The sequence below is a fragment of the Colius striatus genome, chromosome 7, assembly GCF_028858725.1.
Source record: "Colius striatus isolate bColStr4 chromosome 7, bColStr4.1.hap1, whole genome shotgun sequence".
Taxonomy (NCBI): domain Eukaryota; kingdom Metazoa; phylum Chordata; class Aves; order Coliiformes; family Coliidae; genus Colius; species Colius striatus.
This window is the reverse complement of record NC_084765.1, coordinates 28,120,700-28,141,864: the sequence shown is the minus strand read 5'-3', so window position 1 is coordinate 28,141,864 and position 21,165 is coordinate 28,120,700. Positions and strand designations below refer to the sequence as shown.

Here is a 21,165-nt window from a genome sequence, read left to right as displayed (position 1 = left end):
TTCTGGGGGACTCCTGGCTTTTGCAATATTGGTTCTCCTGTCCACCTCTGAATCATTTTAGCCGACTTCCAGTCTCCAGCAGGGTAGAACAGCTGAAATTGAGGTTGTAGGGCTTTTTTGCAAGAAGCCTTTCTCTGTTACATAGCCACATTTCAGAAATGGCACCATGCCTCCAGTGTAAAGATCCCACACTGGGCCACCGTGCAAAGGCTACAGCCAGTTCAGCCTGCTCCAGTCACCAAGCAGCCTTGGCTCACCATCTCCCAGCAGGCTGCACTGTGAAACTGAGCATCTCCCCTTGAGTTCACCTCTGAACTAAAACAGTTGTTTTGCAAAGCAGCTGTAACACCATTTTCTCCCTTGTAGTTTTAAGTGAACTGCAGGTATTTAGTGGACAGGAGCTACATTTAGGCCCAAGACTGTTCTCACAAACCCTAATGTGGGGCTGTACTTCCCAGTTCCCACCAGGAGGGTTGGGGTCCCACTGCCAGGAAGCCTCCCAAATTTTCAAGCAAGTAAGCGTTCACAATCAAACTTCAGGATGACACTCTAAACCAGGAGATGTCTAAGGCAATTCAGGTTTGGTTAAAAAAAAGATAAACCTCAACACAATTTAAACATGTATATATTTTAGGATAATTTTTTTAAAATTTGAAGGGAGAGAGGGCAGAGCACGAGAGGAATACTTGAATTAAACTGCAGTACTGATACAATTGATCCAACTGTTTATTTACAATGATTCCTGAAAGTCAGCAGCCTGAATACACAGCAATATAGCAGCAATTACCTGGTCTATTTACTGATGCCACCTCTCCTCGCTTCTGCAGACAAAGAATGATTGCTCGGAGGTCGCTGTTTAGTTTGTTGCACGAGAGAAAATAGTACGTGCAACCAACTCCTTGATTTAAAGAGCTTCAATCATATCTACGTAAGAGCCGTGAGAACAGCATGAATGTATTGCTCTTCAAAATCAGAAGCACATTTATCTTGCTTGTAAGGAGGACAGAAAGCTTCTCTGATGTAAATGTGCCTTTAGAAAGTGAGAACTGAAAACATTAATATAAAAAAGTCAAATAACTAAGTATTTCATGAAACTATATATATAAAAATTGAGTTATCACAACTAAAGCAGCAAATCAAAATCTGCTGAGGTTTTCTGGTATAACTAAAAAAAAAAGTTAGTTTGTGTCCAAGTTCAGTAAGTCAAATGCTACCATTGACACAACAAAACTAAAACCCACGAGAGGAAATTGAAAAGTGCACAATGAAATTAATAGTCTTGGATCAAGTATTTATGGAAAAAATGGAAATGTTTTGTCCGGTGGACTTGATAAGTAAGAATTACAAGGAGGTATTAAAGTTTCTCTGATCCAGGTTTGGCTTGCCGTTCCACGTAGAAGAGGATGTAGGCCTTGGCCTTTACCACAGTCTCCTCGTCGGTCAGCGTTACAGTACTGTCGTTGAAGTGGAACCAGCGGCCCTCGTGCTCTGCGTACGCCGTGTAATGTCCAGAGCCAACGCTGCGGGCGGCGGGAGGCGCGTGGGGAAAGAAAGGACAGTCAGAAGGAGACACACCACCTCACTCTGATGCGTTTTCTGTCAGGGCTAAAACACTTGCAAGAACCAGGGGAAGAAAGGAATTGACAGCCCTCCACAACAGTCGGTAAGATGCTTCCCTTCTTCATCTGTGGGATTCCAAGTTCTCCACATTAAAGTTTTATGTCAAGTAAAAGACTCACTTATGGGGATGAGTTGAAAGGGGTTTCTTTTCTTATGACCTCAGTATCATCCCACAGCTTTTGTGCAAGCAAGGCTTCTTGCACCACTGAACTTCCGTAGTTGCTACATTAAACTGAGTCTATTACCTGTTACAGTTCAAGGATTAGCTGTAAAACTTTCACTCCTCATTTAGGTCTGGAGAAACTCACACAGTCTAAACTATAATCAAAAGCACTCGCAGCAAAACGAATTCTAGAATACTGACACAATTTTTTCTAGTCCATCTGAAACAGATCCACCACACCTTAGAGCCATGTTTCTTGACTCTAACATACCTGAACTACACACCCATCCATTTCATTACCCTGCCACCCCAAGATAAGGCCTGCTTTCACTCGTTTACATGTTACAACAACATGCACAATCTAATTCCTTTCTAATAATGACCAGATTTCCTTTGCTCTCCATGTAGTTTTTCTCTGACTTTGAAGCACCTGTCAGGGTTACCTTTAGCAGTCAGATCTTTTTTTCTAAAAGACTCCAAACCGTTCCTCTAGAGAAAGCAAAAGGAAGGGCTTTCTTGACAAACTTTTGGCTTCGTATCTTTGAATCAAATTCAGGTATCAGCAAGGCTTTGATTAATGGGGTTTAGTTTCTTTTAAGAAAGTTCCATTCACAGCTCACACCCATGGAGTCGTTGCCTGAACAACAGGAACACTTTTCTCAGGATCAACAGTTGCTTTGTCCCCACTACTGTGACTCTTAACAGATCTGTCCAGGGCTAGGAAAAGGGGAAAAAATACAAAGCAAAACAAAGGCAGCACCTTTAGTTCCAGCAAGGCACATGAGGCAGCCTTGTGGCAGGGCTGTGGGCCTTCACTTCTGTAGGAGAGAAGGGGAATACACAACTGCTTTCACTGTGCCAGTCTACAGTGATTCCACACATGCACACACACCGTTTTGGCACCAGTGCACATGTGTCCCTTCAAAGCAAGTAACAGGAAAAAGTATTTCTGCCTTGTACTGAGACTTTCAAAATGAGGAGTTAACTTCTGGAAGGCCCGTTGACTCAAACCAATGGTTTAGGGCTTCTCCTTCCTGGAGGAACTAGACTGTTCCCATCTTGTACTTCTGGTCATTACCCCCAAAGACTGCCAGTAGGCATTCACAGGAATAAGTAACTGCACAGATCTATCTGAAGTTAATCCAGTTTAGCTCCATTGAAGTTTATAAATTACTGCTTATTTAAAAATTACCACTTATTCTGTAAAAGTACAGACTTTCACTTGGGCCAGAAAACCTGCATTAAGAAGCAGACTTACGCCAGGTACTCACCCTGAACCATGATGCACAACAACAGCCACGAGATCATACAGGCAGCTTTCTGGGCCACTGTTTTCAGGCTGTGGTTAAAAAAAGACAGAAATCTCTCAAGTCTCAATAGCACCTACTGTAGTTCATAATAAAGATGTACATCAAGGCACAAATTTCCACAGAAAGTATCAGTGAGTCTCCATACCTCTAACAAGTAGCATTTCATGTCCAGGCCTCGTAAGGGGAACTCAACATATGTATCAACCTTGTTTCTCAGATATGCTGTCCAGTGAAATCGTTTCAAGTGTAAGCATAGCACCTACAGGATTAAAAGAAGAATTAAAAATGGATGACTTAGAGGAAGAGGTTGCACTTTGTGCTGAACAACTGCAGTAGCCTACAAGAGGGCTCAGTGTGGAGGTCTTCTAATGGTTGAACCTTTAACTTCCATTGACACATTGTCACATGTTACTTTTCCTGCTTATACAAACCTTTGGTAGTTTCTGAATCCAGAATTTTTTTGTGGACTTCTGTTTCTTTTTGCATTTGTGACACATATACAGCTCTGTCTCATCAAGTTCTTCCAGGTCTGTAAAACTGCGAAGACAATCTAAAACCAAACAAGATACAGAAACTAAAACACTCCCACCAAGAAACTTGACTCAAGGTGACAGCAAGTTTGGGGTTTTTTTTTAACATTAAATAAAACAAATACAACAATATAGAAAAGGTGTGCCTATCTGCTGCACTCCCAGCATTCCCTGTTCCTGAAAACACAGCTATGAGCAGCTCAAGAGAAAAAAAGGCCTTCATGAAATCTCCATCTTTCAAACAAGATTCTGTCCCACATTCAGTCCAACTGTTTTCACAAGAAACTAAATCACTTTCTAACAAAGAAAACTGAACTTTTAAAGTTAACTTGGTTTTAGGTACACAGTGAACAGAGAAAACAAGACAGCTTTGGTTAGTATTTCACAATCTGCCCAAGTATATTCACAGATCTGTAAAAATTAACATCCTTTAAAACAAGGTCACCAACAGCACTACTGCCCAGCCTTGCACGACTATTTACATTGTACAAAAAGCAGAACCATCCATACTAAGTGCAAGAGGCATAGAACTTCTAAGCCTTAGCAAATGCCAGTAGGCATGATGCAGTTGAGTGTTGGTTGGAAAGACTGGAATACATTGGAAATACTTTGGGCACGAAGAAAAACCTCTGCCAGCATCTTCCTTGATAGTTAGCTGACCTCCTGAAGCACTTCTCAGACACAGTTCACCATTGTAGTATGTCAATGTACAGTGACTGAGGCAAAAGCTACCACAGAATCTCATAAAACTGGATGTCATGTGGCACCAAGTTACACTGTAGATGAAAGCCTGGCTCCTTTGAAAGAGATACACAAAGAGCATGTACTCTTAGTCCAGGTAATGATTTCATTAGCTGAGCACTCTTACCCCGTAGTGTGCACATTGGTCCACTTTCTTGATTTTTAGTACGTTTACTTCTGAACTGACTTGGAATATCTAGCGAGAGGTCTGGGAAAACAGAAAAAAAGTAGGGCTGAATAAATCAATACCTATTTCAAGCTAAAACTATGCTTCACTCATGACATTTAAATATATCAAGCTTCAGATTTACTCTTCTGCCTCAAGTCTGAGGCACGTTGAAAGCAGGTGGCACCTTACCTAGGAATGGGTCAAACTTTCTAGATTCAGTCCCACATATTAGACAGTTGACTTCATTTTGAAGAATGCCTCCAAAAATCGCTGTGACAACAGTAGATGCTCCATTTCTAGACAGACCATATCGGAGAGGAAAAGTCAGTCAATGTCTGAGCTTAACTTTTAACACCTGTTACAGGTTTACTGCTTGCAATCCACCACTACTAGGCAGAGTGCTTTTGTCCTTGTCTAACGAATAGTGACCTAGTTCATCCACCCAGGCACTCCAGAATTGTCCTTTTTTAACTATTCAGTTGTTATAATACTTTTGCTTTATCTTGTACCTCAAGAGAATGGGAACTGTGCATGCTCCAAGTAGATGCTCCAATTGCAGTGCTGAAAGTATTGTGGCTGGTTATGCTTCCTAAGCAGAGCACTGATGCACACAGGTCTACAGTATTTTAACCCTCTAATTAAGGCTGTTTCCAAAACAAAAATTCATCCTTCTTAGGTGGGTTAAGCATATTTTTTTTAGTTTTACACCCTTTGTTAGAAGTAATTTTGACTTCTTTAAGCATATTTCTGCATTTCCCTTCCAGAGAGAGCACAAGTTGCATTCAGATACAGTAAGCAATATGCATCACCATCACTGGTCTCTAGGTTTCATTACTCCCTTCATCTTTTTAGCAGGTTAAGTAACGGACTTACTTCTCATAGTTCAATTCAATTAAATACATTTCAAGTTGTATTATTATACAACTTCTATGCTTGCTAGTTTGTGCTTGCAGATATGACACTACAAGCCCACAGAAAGCTGTGTTCCTTACCTGCACTCCACCTACACATCTTCACAGTTAATCTACACGCTTCTCGTGGAGCAGAACATAAACCAGTGCTCAGGAAGAGAGCATTCACAGCATATTTATTACTGTACTCTACGCATCTAAGTGTATGAGACTTAAATTTGCCCTGGATAGAAGGCCAGTTACTTCACCTCACCATGAATTTGAACAGTCATTCTCAAGACAAATTTACAGCAGATTAAAATCCTGCATCTCTCAGGCCTGCTTACTAATCAGTACAGGAAGGGAAAACTCACTCAACTCTTACATAGGGAATCCAAGGGCTTAAGAGACTCAAAGTGCAGGCTGAACTGACTTAACATTCCTTCCTCAAGCAAATTAAAATGTTTTCTCTCTGTCATAGTTTCAAGTCTGAGAGAAAATGCACCTGGGACGGAATCCAAAACCAACAGTATTTTGAGACGTATAGAAAGAGGAGTGAAACACACAAATCACCTCTGTTTCAAGACACACAGTAACAGGAAAATCAAAATTACACTTGCTTCGGAAAGGAAGCACATCCTACAGGATGCTAAGCCTTTATAACCTGCTGCTTTGCAATTTGTAACGTTAGAGAGGTACCATGGAAAATTTAAAACTAAGGAACCATAACATTGAAATGTCAGATCTACCACACACAGCCTCATTCATAGGCGTTACGGTTCTGAAGAAATCAAAAAGCACTTCTTACATGCAACACTTGTTGCTTGCAGACAGGCTAGAATTTTCTTGCAAAATTACTGAACGTGAAACACCATTGAAGCCACCCTGGAGCTCCAGGTGTAGATGGTCCAGAAGGTAACGCATGAACTCGTGGGCATCCTGTTGCTGGTATCCCCTTAAAAGAAAACAAAAGCAACAAAATCACTAAGCAACAAGTTGAGAGCACCAGGGTCACAGCTAAGAACCTTTGCTTATTTCAGACTGAGCAGACTTTACAGGGACAGACACATTTTGTACCACAAAAGTTTTCTAGCAGCCTTTGGCAAAGTGCAGCGATGTCTGGACAAACGCAGCGATTCTGGTCCTCCACAGCTCTCCCTCCCTGCACGGCACTTTTTGAGGGTGGAGAAACATTTAAGAAAATACACTTCAGATGGGAAGAGACCTTTTGGAAAACAACAGGGAGCAGCAGAGGCTAACATTTGGTCACATATTGTGTCATCATAGCTGCTATGTTAATGAGCCTCACCAGACTTGGTCTGTACTAGTAACATCCTGAGTTACTGCTATCATACCCACATTAACTACAAGTACACAATGGTAGCAGAGACTTCCCCTCACTCCCACAAACCATTTCTCCTTTTTCTTTGTTATTGGCTATATTTGATGAGTGTGTCTGCAGAATTGTTAACAATCAGGTTTATACAGCACATTCTTCATCTCTACTTTGAATTACAAACCTGGTACAATTCAAACCAAAGGCACCGCAAAATCTATTGTTCACGTGGGATTTAGTCAGTATTTCAGAGCAGTTTTCATTCAGCCACTGATCCCACTCACTTGGGCAGTTCCAGAGAGTCACTTGCCTGTTTGTTCCACTCCCCACCAAAGCCAGGAATTTAATCTTTAGGTTTTTCAAATGCATCTTTCAGCAGCACTATGAAGTCTGAAATAATTAGGATGACAGATTTATTCCCTCTTCTAGGATGGGATCTATAGTCATGCTCAGAATTGCACATCTCCTCTGCAAAACTCACACAGCACTTTTTGGGAGAGGGAGGTAACAGTGGGGTATCCAGAGCATCTCTTGAACATTTGGGTATGACAGGCTAGCATGACACATCTGAGTCTGGTGCTCTTAACAGCAGTAATGCTGCCCAAAGAGTCACTGTTATTTCACCACTAACAAACCTAATTGAAGGGAACGGAGATTTTTACCTATCAGGGTAAAAATATGACCTTAAACTAAATAATACATCAAATTTAACAGCTGCTATTCATTTGCCATGAGATGTATACTGGGATGAAGTAGGAAAGCACACACTGTGAGACAGTGAAAGCTTTGTGCAGTGCTGACATAATTATGTGTAAGTCTTTGTAGGTCTAGTTACAAAACTCCTTTACGCAGCAGAGGTGGCTTTCCCTCTTCCTCTTGTTCATCTTTTAAGCTGTGCTATGATGCCTCCCGTGCCCCTTTTTCCTCCTCACTACTCCATGTAAGTATGAGCAGTAACTGTCACATAGGAATATTTGGGAAAAAACAGCAGAGACAGATTTTTATGCTGCTGCTCAGGGGAGGGAAATAATTACCCAGAGAGAAATGAGAATAGTCAGTGAAATACAAGTATGCAATGTGAGGCTGATGTGTTCACCAAAGAACGTGTATATGTCCTACAGAAATATTGCTAGGAGGTACCCAAATCAAAATGAAATAAAGCTTTTTCACCTTGTGGAATTACAGTAATGTTTTCTTTCAAACTATCATCTTTAAAAGAAACCACTGAGTTTGTATCTGGATCTGACAGCACCCTGTAAACATCAGGAGTGCTACCTACCTTTTACAAGAGAAAAACTAGCTGGCGGAAGACCTGTTGTGCTTCAACGGGCCAGAGTTCTGTACAGCCAAAAATAGGCCTTATTATCCCAAAGTTGCAAAATAATTATACATCACCATGAAACAAAGTCGGAAAACAGAACTCAGCTTCAAAGCTGCATGTTAACAGTGCACACTGTAGGATAATTTTGAAGTTGCTGAGATAAGACAGGATTTGCTTAGCTTAGTGAATACAGTTATCTTCAATATAATAAACTGCTGAAGATTAAATCTGTGGAAATGGTGCCTCAGACACCTTTTGAACATGAAACTCTTCATAAAAGAGCTCTAAAGTATATGGCACACTTGCTCAGCACAAATTTGATTAACCTTTGGAATCATTCCACATCTTTGGTTGTGCTCCTGGTACATGTGTTTATACTTGCACACAAATATGTTAATTATAGATGACAAGTTCTTTGGATTTTTCAAAAAAGCAAAAGTATAGATACAGATCTTTAAAAGAACATGATACAGATGATGCACTGTTTAAAATAAACTATGAGCTTAAAGCCCTTCAGCAAAAAGCATAGCTTCTCTGACAGTCAGCTTGTGCAATAAAACCGATCTCCCTCCACCTAAAGCAATTCAAGTTCACCTCTGACATTCCTTTTCCTACTGGCAACAAGACAGGACATAAACAGGAATAGTAACTAGGAAAATAGAGCATACTATTTATACAGCAGTAAATCCACAAAATACACATCTTGCAACTCTGCACGGTGCTACAGAACTATCTAGGCACGCAGCTGAATCACCTCAGCAGACCTTGTCTGGCAGTCAAGGAGCAAGCCTTCCACAGCAGCATTAGAGCCCAGAGGCACTCTGGCTGTGTTTACAGCAACTAAAAATGATGTTCTCTACTCCCTGTATGCAACATGAGACAGAGGGCCATGGAAGTCAGCAGCAGACCTTCCCCTAAGCTTCTGGAAGAGCAGCAGCACTTGCAGGCCTTGGAGGCAGCCATGACATGCCTTTAACAACTGAAATCTCTTTGGGCTAAAACAATTGAATGTTTCCAGGTGTTTTGTTTCCAACCTGTCCCATCACTTCAAGTTTCCTAAACACCAGCCATAGTGGCTTGTTTGCTGTTAAGAAGCTACAGGATCTGACTTCCTTTCATGTGCACGCTTGTCTGTTCCCCCTCTCCTTCCCATCTCACAAGCAGCACACAAGGTAGAACTGGAACTGCAGCATCATCAGCTTTTACAAAGTAAAATTAGCACCAAATAAATTCCATTTTTTCTCCCTGCATCATGTGAGTGTGGGAATTACTGAGCAGCTGACTATACTCCAGGTGATTTAACGTGAATTCTCCTATCAATTCATCACACATGCTCCCAGCTAATTAGGAATAAAAAGGGGAAGAACCCCAACAACCAGCACTTTTTCTTTTAAAAACCATGATGGAACCCACAGTGCTGAAAATTTGCTTGAGGAACTTTAAATAACTGGTTTCTCACTTAGTCTAACAAGAATTACAGTGAGGACTGCAATAAAGAAAGTGGTCAAGGACGTTGTGGGTGATGATCATTTGCCTATTATGTTTTGGTTGCTGTTTGCAACTACTGGTATTAAACTTCCTTGATTCTCATAGGCCAAGTGAAACATATTTGGCAGTGTGAAGAACAGAGTAAAAAGATTTGTGCTACTCAGGTTACTTGTTGAGCAGATGTGTTCACAGCATCTTTTCAGCACTGCTGGAGATGTAACAGATAACAGAACATCTTTACTACCTGAGAACATGGAGCAACTTACCTTCATAATATATCCTAACAGGTTTCAGTGCTCCTTTGAAAGAGGATCAGTGGCCAGGACAGGGAGACCTTGGAGAGGAACAATACTTTGATTTATATGGGTAATCTTCTTTTTCTCTTTCTATTTTTACCATCATTTTTTTGTTAGTATGGCCACAAAGTGCCTATTATGCACAAGATTTTTTTCCTATACACCTTATTTCATGTCCAGCTACTGGTGACTACAGTATTTTTGAGAGAATCAAGGAAGTTTTCAGCCAGTATGTTTGCATTTAGGCCTGTACGTGCTGTACCTTTCTGAATATGACTGCATCGCTTTCTTATTGCAGCTAAGCTTGGGTTCTGTCAGCACCATGCACTTGGCACTTACCTAACAGTCATTATCCCGATTCTTCACCCTTTGGAGCACTACCTTAAAGGTACAACCACTACTATTGTAGTATTTGATAAGTTTTTTCTCTTGAGCACTGCTACGTGTAGCATGTGATAGAAAGGCAGGGGAAAAAGCCCTACAGTGAACACAAAACTGTCGATCAAAGTGAAGATCCTTTTCAAAGCCACTTGTGGACATATGGGAAAGCTGCAAAGATTGCATCCCACAGATCTGGCAAATTTTAGACTAGGACAACAGCAATACAAGGTTGCAATCAAGAATATCCTTATTTTACAAAACTTACCTAAAATTTGGCATGATTTTCCAAACAACGTAAAATAAAGACTCTGGACTAAATGCAGTTTGGCTTCCTTGCCATAAAGCACAGAGGGTCTTTCTGAATTCTTCCACCAGTGAACTGCAAAGAAAGTAAAAGCTAGTGATTTACCTGGGTTTGTGTTATAGCCCTTACAGGTTTACTAGCTCCATGGTACAAGTATCAGATGTCACTGTGGTTAAGATTGTAATGACTGGTAAATTTCATTTCCAGTACTTCACAGATTTTACATCCAAAATCCTACCCATAATGTTGGAGAGACATGTGGGTTAGGAGAGCTACATTTCAGATGCTGAGGACTCACCTGGAAAGCAGTCCACCTTTTGCCACTTGAGTGTAGACTCTGATAACACCATCCCTTTACCACTTGCTCAAACAAGCCATAGACTGTGAATCACTCTGATTTTTATTTTCTTTTTTGTGAGTTCCCTTGCAGACACATCCTCATGACTGTATTTTAGCTGGAATTAAGTAATGTAATGTGTGCAGTACGAAAACTAGCACTCCAGCACTCTCTGATGCATCTGACTGCCTCCCACTGCAGCACCAGACCTATATAAGCAAACTGCAAGTGACATAAGTTTTGTTTTCTGTCCAACCATTTTCCTATGACTCTGTCCCCCTATGAATCAGTTCTATATGATTCTGCAACATGGCTCTACTCCTCAAGCATTTGGTGGTTTCCATAAAGCTTGGTGCTAACAAGGAGCAGGCAGCTTACACGTTGTTATCCCCCTGGCTCCTGGTATGGTAAGTTCGTCTGCCTGCTGTCTTCCCGTTCCTCAGCTCCACAGCTGGCAACTCTTTGAAGTAACAGCAAAACTGTTGAATGTTACTATGGAAAAAGGAAAAATGAATGAAATCCTTAAAGGTCAGAGAATAAAGGGAATATTATGTATTCTGGAGCCTGTTCTTTGAACTGCATAAACACAACTTCCTGCAGTAACAGAGGATGGCAATCACAAACAGTCCAAGCTACAAGGAATACTGTGGCAAATACTCATCTTCATAAATGACTGAGCAGATCTCTAAAGATCAGCATCCTCCCAACTACCTGAAATAATTCCATTTTGGCTCTGCTTTGACTACGAAATAGCATGGCAGACCAAGATAAGAGAAGTCATTCACTAGCAAACCAGGCTGCATCTGCTGAGGAGGCGAACTCCATGTCACCTATCAACTCTAACCTCTGCTACTACAGTCCCAGTAATGGAACATAGAGGGATGTGCCTCACCTCCTGACAGTGAGCCCTGAATGATGGAGAATAAAATGGAGACCAATTAGTCCTGCCCAACTCAGTAGTCTCCCCGTGAAGTAGGCAAATTCAGAAATGCAAAGGGCAATTACAGAGCAGCGGTGGTCTTGGCAGCTATGAAATGGGCACTGCAGAAATTCTTCTCCTACCCACTTCCACAAGATCCCATCCCTCAAAGCTCTGTCTCAGCTTTCCCAGGAAGCATAAGCATCAACATGTTTCAATAGAAGGGCAGTCTTCTTTTCTGCTAAGGATACGGCAGGCTTCCTCTGGAACACTGCATCACAGAAAGTCCCTCACATTGCCAAACAAACCTTAATGGTACCTGCACAGCAGTTCCTGCAAATCCAGGTGCACTTTCATACAGTGTTAACTTGCCAAATTCACTTGCCTAATGCTACCGCACACACCTACTCTCTCAGAGGCGTGGGGAGCGGGAGGTACCTGAGCGACTGCAGGATTGCATTCATGAAACACGTATTCCCCAGGTTCCGAAGGCCTGTGGCACAAAGGGCAGTGGTGCTTCCCTGGAAAAGAGAATGGCCAAGTTAAAGAAAGATGTGTCATTGCTCCTCCACTTTCTCCCCACAGAGTTGTTACTGTTATATCAGCACAGATTTAAGCAATAATAAACCACACTGTTTGAAAAGTGCAGTTTCAAAGCCAAAGCAACCATCCCACCACCTCAAATTGCCTTGAAGCTCCATCTTGACAAGAAACCCATTTCTTACTCATTCCTGTCAACAGAAAACTATACTACACTTTTTCCTGTGCAAATAAATAATAAATCTAGAATAGACAACACACAGTCAATCACAAGCTTTTGCTGCAAAGTATTTGTGCGTGCATACTTTACACTCCAATAATGTTCTGTGAGAGCTGGACAGCAATTTCCCTGATGTGCCCTTGAAAATACGAATCTTCACCCGCCTCATCCCATGTCTAACATGCTCAGTGTGGCAGCCTACAGGTTGTTTTTAAGTCATCAGCACTAGTCTGCTGTTGCAGCAGGGTTTTGTGGTGGCCAGGAGGATGTTTGAAAGAGACAACAGCATTTATTTGGGAGACAAATAGTCATACTAGACTGTGAAAAGAAAAAGCACAGCTGCAAAAGTGTTGAATGAAGAGAAGGAAAATAAACACCATTTTACAGTTTAGAAGTTTCAACAGGTTAGAGCAATATTACCCACACTGAGCTTGCTTTTTTGGCAAATAATATTCAGAGTGGGCTGGGAGGAGGAGGAGGAGGAAGAGAAATGTGGACATTGCTGCATTTATGATTTCTTGAAACCACAACACTTGGACACATTCCATTGTCTACAAAACAGCACATTGGAAGTTTTGGAGCATTGTTCATTGTTGTAACAGAATTAAAAGCTTAGACTATCTTTTAGCAGTACTATCTCAAAATGAACATATCACTTGACACAGAAGCTCACGTGCAAATCCAAATTACCAAATACATATTCAACGTGTTCCAAAAAACTTTCTCCTCCCCAAATCTACTACAAATATGGTCTCGAGTGAAAAAGTAATGACAGCAGGATATGTGTGTATACATTGTTTAAGGTTAAAAAAAACCCAACAAAACCAAACCAGTATGAATTACAGAAGCAATTTACCAGTTAAGTAAGAGCTGATTAAAGAGAGACTCATATTTCAATAAAGGAAGAGAACTTTCCAGTACAAATACTGCAGTGCCCTTAGTGTTTCCCTTTCTCACTCCTGTTCAGGGTGAGACAGCATGGTATTAATGCAAACAGCAGTGCTCTGTGTTTTCCAGATAAGAATCCAATGTGTCAACAATGAAAAGATCATTTGTTGCCATGGGCAATCTTCAAGTATTAATAAAACTGAGAAAACAGGACAGACTAAGAAGACTAAAACCAGCAATAAGTTCATGCTTTCTTCATATCTAATTGTTGCCTTGAATTTTCCTTTTTACTTCCTGCTTTTTACTGGCTTTGAGTTTTCCAGGCAATGATGCCGTGTGTAGCCATAGCTAAATAACCCCAATACTTCTCCCTCAATCACCCCAAGATCAGGACAGTAGAGGAAGCATACCCAGTCCATTCACAGGACCCTGCATTACACTTCAGGTAATACATTTTTTGAGTAATTAATCCCCTATCAACTTTGCAAACCAGCAACCTGTCTCTTACTGCCATTCATATTCCTCTCAAGAACTTCTCTTTGTAATCAAGTAATTGTTCCTCATAGCTGAAGACAGCTATTACTTCAGCTCCCTTGGATTACACTGCTGTCCTGCAGCCCCAAGGAAGAATAGCTCTGTTCTACCACTCCCAGCCAAGGGTGAAATGAAGCAGTTGCATACAACTGGGTCAGTCATCTCCCTCCCTAAAATCTGGGAGAAATTACAAAGACTATAAACTCCCTCACCAGAACTGTGGAAAACAGACACATTTGGTTTGAGGCATTCTTTGTCTGAAAGACACTGTGCAGCCCTTCAGTTATCCAGAAAAGGGCTGGATCATCCTCTCCTGGGTGCTACTCTGAAGATGTAAAGTTTCAACAGCAGGAAGATGAGACATGAGAATGAGGAAAGCTTTCAGAACAGTCCACAGTTCCTTTTGAATGCAAGTTTTACTAAGCTCTTTCAAAAAATTGATAATTTTTTTTTCCTAACAATTACCTTCTTATCTCCCTACAAAAATATAATACACCTGCTTGCTTGCCTTCTGCACTGTAAAAAACAATTCAAAACAAAGGTACAAAAAACCCTTGTCTGATCAGAAGTCTTATGTCTAGTCCTCTTTTAATCCCAATAAGTACTAGGCTCCTTTAGATTTCATTGATCCCACCAAGCTCAAATTGTCCTGAAGCTCCATCTTGACATGCAAGCCTTCTTAAGCATAGGGAAGCTCCAAATCTAGACCAACAGAAATGCAGCAGAATAACAAACATTCTTTTATAAGAAGAGGCTCTTCTAGATGTGGGGTGAGAAGGTAAGAGACAAAATACACTAAGCAGAATTTGGGTAACCAATCATAAGTATCTCAAGGCTTGGCCAACTATAAGGCTCAACGGGTTTAGAAAAAACCCTTAAACTCACTGTACCACATCTGTCATACTTACATTTACTTTTAACAACTTGCTGTTCAGAGATGAGTTTTCCAATAGTTTTCTTTTCCTATGTCTGTCTGATGAAAAGGCTGAACTGTTGGAAGATAATAAAAAGAGGTTACTTGGTACAAAACCCAAATATTGTATGAAATGAACAACGGATAACCATCCTATTGTTTAGCACGGTGATTACTTCTGCCATCAGTTGTCATTAAGACAGCAAAGAGCTTCCTGATTGCAACATATGCTTTGCATAGTGAAAGACAGCCTGCATCTCTCTCAGAGTACAGAGCACATTCTATTTTCAACACCAATGTCTGAGTTAATTGCATTAAGTTATACATGCTACGGCATGAGCCCTGCAGAGTGCCCTTAATAGCATGCTACTTCTCATCTAAAACACTGATCTTATTCCATAATCAAAGGAATATTTATTATAGAATTTTCCACTAAACACTTGTCAGAAGAATCATCTAAGCCTTTAGATTAAAGACAACTTCAAAAACATCAAAACAAAATAATAAAAAACATCTTATGTACGATGGCTGACAAATAAAAATACATGGGGTTATAACATTTGTGTTATACTAAAGTTACAAGAAAAATTAATTATTCTTCTCCACGTGACTGGAAATTACCATCTCCTCAGTTCTACCAATTTATGACTTCTCTTTAATCTAACAGCAAAATCATAACTTGGTCCAGATTTTAGGGCGTCCTTTAGGATATCTGTTACCTCTTAGAGTTAGAACTCCTGAACATTTCTGAAACACTAACATGCACTTCTAAGTACACTTAAACATCTTGATATCTCATTATATACCTGGGAATCCCATCAAAAAGAGAATGGAAACTAATGAAGGGGAAGGGTCCCAGAGGCTTCCCAAAATCATAGCAATTTCTTAGCAAAAGTCTTATTTCAACTCAAATATCAGTATTCAAATCTCTTTGGAAGCACCATACACATATACTTCTACTTAGTAGTATATGAGATTTCCAAGCAAACTGTGAAAAGACTTGGTGCTATCTAGCACAAGCCACAGCATCTGCATTACAAAGATTAATATCTACTTTTCAGTGGAACAATGCCAGAAAAAGACAGAAAAAAAAAAGGCTCTTCTGTATAATCTCAAATTCATAAGTCTTCTTCATTTTTTTTGCTTGGAAACTAAAGTATTCAATTAATATGAAGACTACTTCTGCCTGCATTTCCACTTCCATTTCTCTGCTCCAGAAAATTATTCTGATTTTGATAAAACTATGATTCTCTTCTGGAAACTCTTTCCCCTTTATAAGGAAGAAGACAGTAACTATTGGCTGGAAAGCAAGAAAGTAATCAATATCTGAATTTGTGTATCACTATACGCTGCTGTTACAAGATTCACTGTGTAAGAAACAAAACATGTGGTAGGTCAAATCCATTCATTCTATACCTCTGCTTCTCAGTGACAAAAAAAGATATTTAAAAATACACAGTATCACACACATACAAAGTCCAAAATGCATATATTAAAAATACATATACATTTCAAACAGAAATACCACTTAAATGATGCAATATTATAAGTCCACACAAAGTAGTCTGGATGTAAACAACCTACTTACTTTTCCAAGTTCTGTAGATGCTCTCTGACCTTCTGTACCAGGCCCAGCTTGGTATCATTGACTACAAAATCATCACAGCGGTAACTGCAAGAGAAACATTTAACAGAATGTGCAAAGGAGTTCAATTAAGCACTCCAAAACAGTCATACAAGTCTATGTGCAGGAAGCACCGAAGTGACTCCGTGGAAGGTTCTGAGAGAGCAGGGGAGCACAACACCAACATACTGAGCTAGGTTCCCTTGGAAACTTATCCTATAGCAAGAGAAGGCACAGGCACTATCTTATTACCTTCCATCTTACACCAATCCAGTTTTTTTCTTCTAGCTCGGTTCTTTATTAGCAATCAGAAACGTGATGTACTGCTTTGTCTCAATGCAGAACTCCAGTTCAACAAAAACTCAAACATACAGTGTAATCAAAAACAGCATTACTAGACAATCCACAGAAGATTTATGAGAAAAAAAAAATCAACTGACATCAAGTAAACAGAATACAAAGGTTCTATTAATGTAAAGCACAAATCAATTTACTTTAATACTGTAAAGTTAACATTAAAACCTGAGGTGCTGAACAGATAGAATGTAAAAGTTTCTGCTACAGTGAAGAGATCACAGATGAACTAAGAGATTATGTAATTTGACCAGAAGTCTGTAGCACCTAGCACTTGTGCTTTAACTACAAATATCACTCAATATCTCATATAGTTTCATACATACAGAAACTCTTACAAAACTTAAGCTGGTATTTTGAGCTTTTCAGGATAAGCATGCAAAAGTAAGTAACTGGGCTGAAAAAGAGAGAGAAGCTGATCCTCCTCAAAGCAAACGTGACGCCAAATCAAAATGGTCTCTCAGCAGAAGCAAGGGTTACAAAAGTCTACAATCCTATAATGTTCTACTAAGATCTCACGTTTCCCAAGAAGCAACGTAGTAAAATTTAATATTCTAACTGTGGTCTTTTAGTACCTTATATAGTGCACAAAGGCAAAGGCTACAGACCATTTCTAAAGCGGGGGAGCAGAGTCTTTTAGAGAATGCTGAAGGAAAACCCACGTTGTTCCACTGTTTGCTCACTACATGCAGACATGTCAATTTGAAGGAACAAGAGCAGCAAAGAAAACTGTCACAAGGAGAACACTGTTGCAAGATGGCATTAACTTCTGCTGCTTTGCTTTATTTTAAATCCTTTGCATTTCTTTCCTTCGCAAAAAGAAGGAACAGAGATCCCAGAGTGATGTGGACCCCCTTACCCTTGCTCTTTCTTCCACTTGTGAAGACTGTGACCTGATCTAGGTGAATCTGCGTCTGCAGGGGGGTTGGACTAGATGATCTCTAAAGGTCCCTTCCAACCCTACCATTCTATGATTTTATGAAAGACAATGCCCGTATGCAGTGGTGGTGGTGTCATTTGCCCAGTGTGTTGGACACCAATATGCACACACAGAGCAGAGATATTTTATTGCATATTTGAGCAGATAAGGGTGCTAGGTGGTAATCCACAAAGCTAGCACACCCCAACAGTACCTCCAGCACCCTATTTATACACCAAACATTAACATATTCTATACTCTAACACATATGTATTGTTATTCTACTTAGCAATTGGTTAGCAGCCCTTCTCCTAACATGTAAATGAGTGTGCATGCTCAGTTCACTTCCTCCACCCTCTTCTTTTGGGTCTGGGGTCTGAATTGGTGAGGTGGGCTGTAAGTCAGTGGTCATGATCTCCCCCTGCCAGAATTACCTTTCCTCCAGTTTCTGTTTGATGACGCCTTTGGGCCTTCTGATGCAGGAGTTCCCTCCTCATCAGTCTCTAGTCTCTCTCCAAGGATACAGAGTTATCAGGTTCACACAATGAAGCTGTTGACTAATGGTCAGCCTAACCTAAGCAGTGTTACTATAACTTAGGCATTAACCCATTCTTCTACCTGCCAGAGCCTGTTTCCCCAGACACTCTTTGTCCTTGCTTAAAGGAAAATTCCATTCTATAAAGTACATTAGTGTGGTAGTAGAAAGTGAAGGGGAAGAAAGGACAAAAGTCCCTTAAAGCCAAGAAACAGAAGTGCTGCAGTCAGTAAGGAAGCCCAGCCCTGCAGAATCCACACGTCCATTTTGGTAAACCAAGAATTCTGTGCAGCCTCCTAGGATCTCTCTCAAGGAAGGCAGCCAGCAGAGTGGCAGTCTTACTGATGGTGCACAGGAGCTGCAGATGACATTTCACACTGCTCTTGCATTCTGCAAGGGCATTCTGATATGAGAAACAGGAAGCTAAGAAAAGACTTAGCACCACTTGCACCAGCTCTTTCGAGAGCAGTGTGACAAAAAGGGAGCAGAGACTTGCCATGACTTCCCTTCCCCCACATCCCCACCTCAGCTCTGAGTAGTGTTTGTCAGCCCTGTGCTTACTACAAAGCATCAACTACAGTTTCAAACCCTGGCAAGCAACTGAATGCTTCCTGCAAAGAAAACTAACTGGATATGTTTAACATCAGAACTATGGCTCTTTCTTCCCTTTGGTATAGGGCTGACTAAAAGGTGAAATACATCGTCATCATCTCAGGTTACTCCTCTGCTGCAGCAAATCTGTGCTTTGTAGGTTAATGAAGCTATCTACTTCAGGCACAACTGGAATTTACAACATGCTTTGTGGCATGAATCTGATGTAGTTCAAGGGCAACAGTATCGCTGGTGTGAATTCAAACACCGAATTCTCAAAGAGACTACAGAGTTGAGAAAGTAAAGGTCCTTGCCACAGAAAAGAGTCTGTAAGACCAGTCTCTCCAGGCTCTCTGATGATTTTTGCCTCTGAGAACTTAATGTGACTCTCAATATTTCCAAATACTGAACATAGCAGTTATGGATACTTAACACAAGATTATTGCAGCAGTAATTGACTTTTTTTTTCCCCCAAGATTGCCACAGACCTAGTTAGTCTGAGATGGGGAAGAAGTAAGTAAAAGTACTTATTTTTTCAGCTGTGTTTTAAGTAGTTGCATTCAGCTTCGTCAGCCACCTACGATTACCCAGTGAAATGTTCCTGCATTTGCTACTCTCACAGGACACCACACCTCAGGAACAACAGTCACAGCAAACTACCTAGTCCAGCTTTGGTGAGAGGTAAATATGGTGCAGGTGGATATAGTACAGTCTGACTCCTCCTTAATACCAAGCATGTCCACACCTCCAGGTATAGTAGCACAATTTCACTGCTACTCAGCTGTGTAGTTACTTATATTTATAAACAGGAATGAAAGCATATTCAAGCTCACTGAAAGCCTCTACGTTGATTTTTTGCTGAAAGATGCTGCAATACTTGCACCCATGCCCTGAAGATCACCTTAACCTTATTTTTAGTCTGATCTGACAGAACAGTTACATCTTTACACAGAAGTGCAAGTTAGTACCTTCCCCAAGATAAGTGAATAAAACCAAATACATCTTTAAGTGTCAAGTTCTTTGCAAGAGTGAAATTTTTAAGATTCACATAGAAATAAGACAAGCTTCTCCTATTTCACTTTCTAATAGGCAGGTGTTTTAAAACCTTGCAACACTAAGGATTCAGCACTACTACTAGAAATAGCAGCACTATCGTCAATCTATTTTGGATAAGTGAAGTTAACAGCATAAGATGTAGTTTATACTTTAATAGCTTAAAATTTACTAAGCCCACACACTTTAAACATATAAATAAATAGAAACTGCTGAGGGATTGCTTCCTATATATGAAGCTGACATCCAAAACAGATGTTTAATGTGAGATCCTCAGGATTATCACAAATCAAGAATATACTTTTTGCAATACAGCAATTCTACACTATGCTTTTGATAGCAATTGTACAGAAAAAATTCTGTACTTTGGGGAGGGTCCCTTATATGGATTAGCACAATATTTTCCTCTATACACTATCTATTTTTAGCATCTCTGCCACCTCCAAGGCCTGGTCTTTTCTGGTCTCCTTTGCTGCTAAAATAGCAGCCAGCTACTAAATGTCTACACTGCTCTGGAGAACACTAACACTTAGTGCTGGCCATTTCAGTAGGTTACAGAACTTCATGTGGCATTTCTGGTTGGATTTGAAGAATTACAGGGCAAGAAAAATTAAGAAAACCTAAGTTTCCTTATTTGTGCTAACACCTTATACAAGTAAACTAAGAGTTCAAGTTTTACTGTCTAGATAACAGGTTTTTTACCTTCTTTAATTCCCTCTAACTGTAAAATGCAAAATAATGGTCCCAAGTAATCTAATTCTTGGATGTTTATGTGCTAACAAAATTAATTTGTTTTTTAACTAGAATGACAATCACAAAAAGAAAGAATAAAAAAGATTTTTAAGTCCCTGGCACTTAAGTTATTTTTACATCAGACTTGGGAGACACGTACAACCATGTCCCTTTAAGAGAGAACAACGAGGCTAATGGATCAGAAACCTGACCTGCAAATTGTGTCCGGGATTAAATTAACACAGGACACATATTATGCAAATACACAAACAGGGCAGCCGTTCTTCTGTGCTAACCAACTGCTCAGTGCTAGTGTACAGAGGAAACCAGTTTACTAGAGTCCTCTTGCAGGAAACATATTTCTGAAAGCAGGCTTCTTACACATATCATTTTACTTCTCATACAAACAACCACTAACAGAAGGAGAAAGCATTGAATGATAGCCTGAAGAGAGAAA

The 21,165-nt window shown here is 40.3% G+C and overlaps 1 protein-coding gene across 2 annotated transcripts in view; it reads right to left on the bottom strand.

Moving 5' to 3' along the window:
* Positions 1-609: 609 nt before the first annotated feature.
* The window catches only part of USP3 (ubiquitin specific peptidase 3), a 42,148-nt gene continuing 21,592 nt past the window's right edge, over positions 610-21,165 (bottom strand). For both annotated transcript variants that reach the window (XM_061999395.1, XM_061999396.1), the window contains 12 exons: positions 16,489-16,572; positions 14,896-14,977; positions 12,244-12,326; positions 11,265-11,378; positions 10,511-10,624; positions 6,232-6,378; positions 4,723-4,829; positions 4,492-4,572; positions 3,525-3,643; positions 3,239-3,352; positions 3,055-3,122; positions 610-1,520 (listed from right to left, as the gene is read on the bottom strand). In XM_061999395.1, the coding sequence (XP_061855379.1) occupies positions 1,355-1,520; positions 3,055-3,122; positions 3,239-3,352; positions 3,525-3,643; positions 4,492-4,572; positions 4,723-4,829; positions 6,232-6,378; positions 10,511-10,624; positions 11,265-11,378; positions 12,244-12,326; positions 14,896-14,977; positions 16,489-16,572 (1,279 nt within the window). In that variant the 3' untranslated portion in view covers positions 610-1,354. The remainder of the gene's footprint in view (positions 1,521-3,054; positions 3,123-3,238; positions 3,353-3,524; positions 3,644-4,491; positions 4,573-4,722; positions 4,830-6,231; positions 6,379-10,510; positions 10,625-11,264; positions 11,379-12,243; positions 12,327-14,895; positions 14,978-16,488; positions 16,573-21,165) is intronic.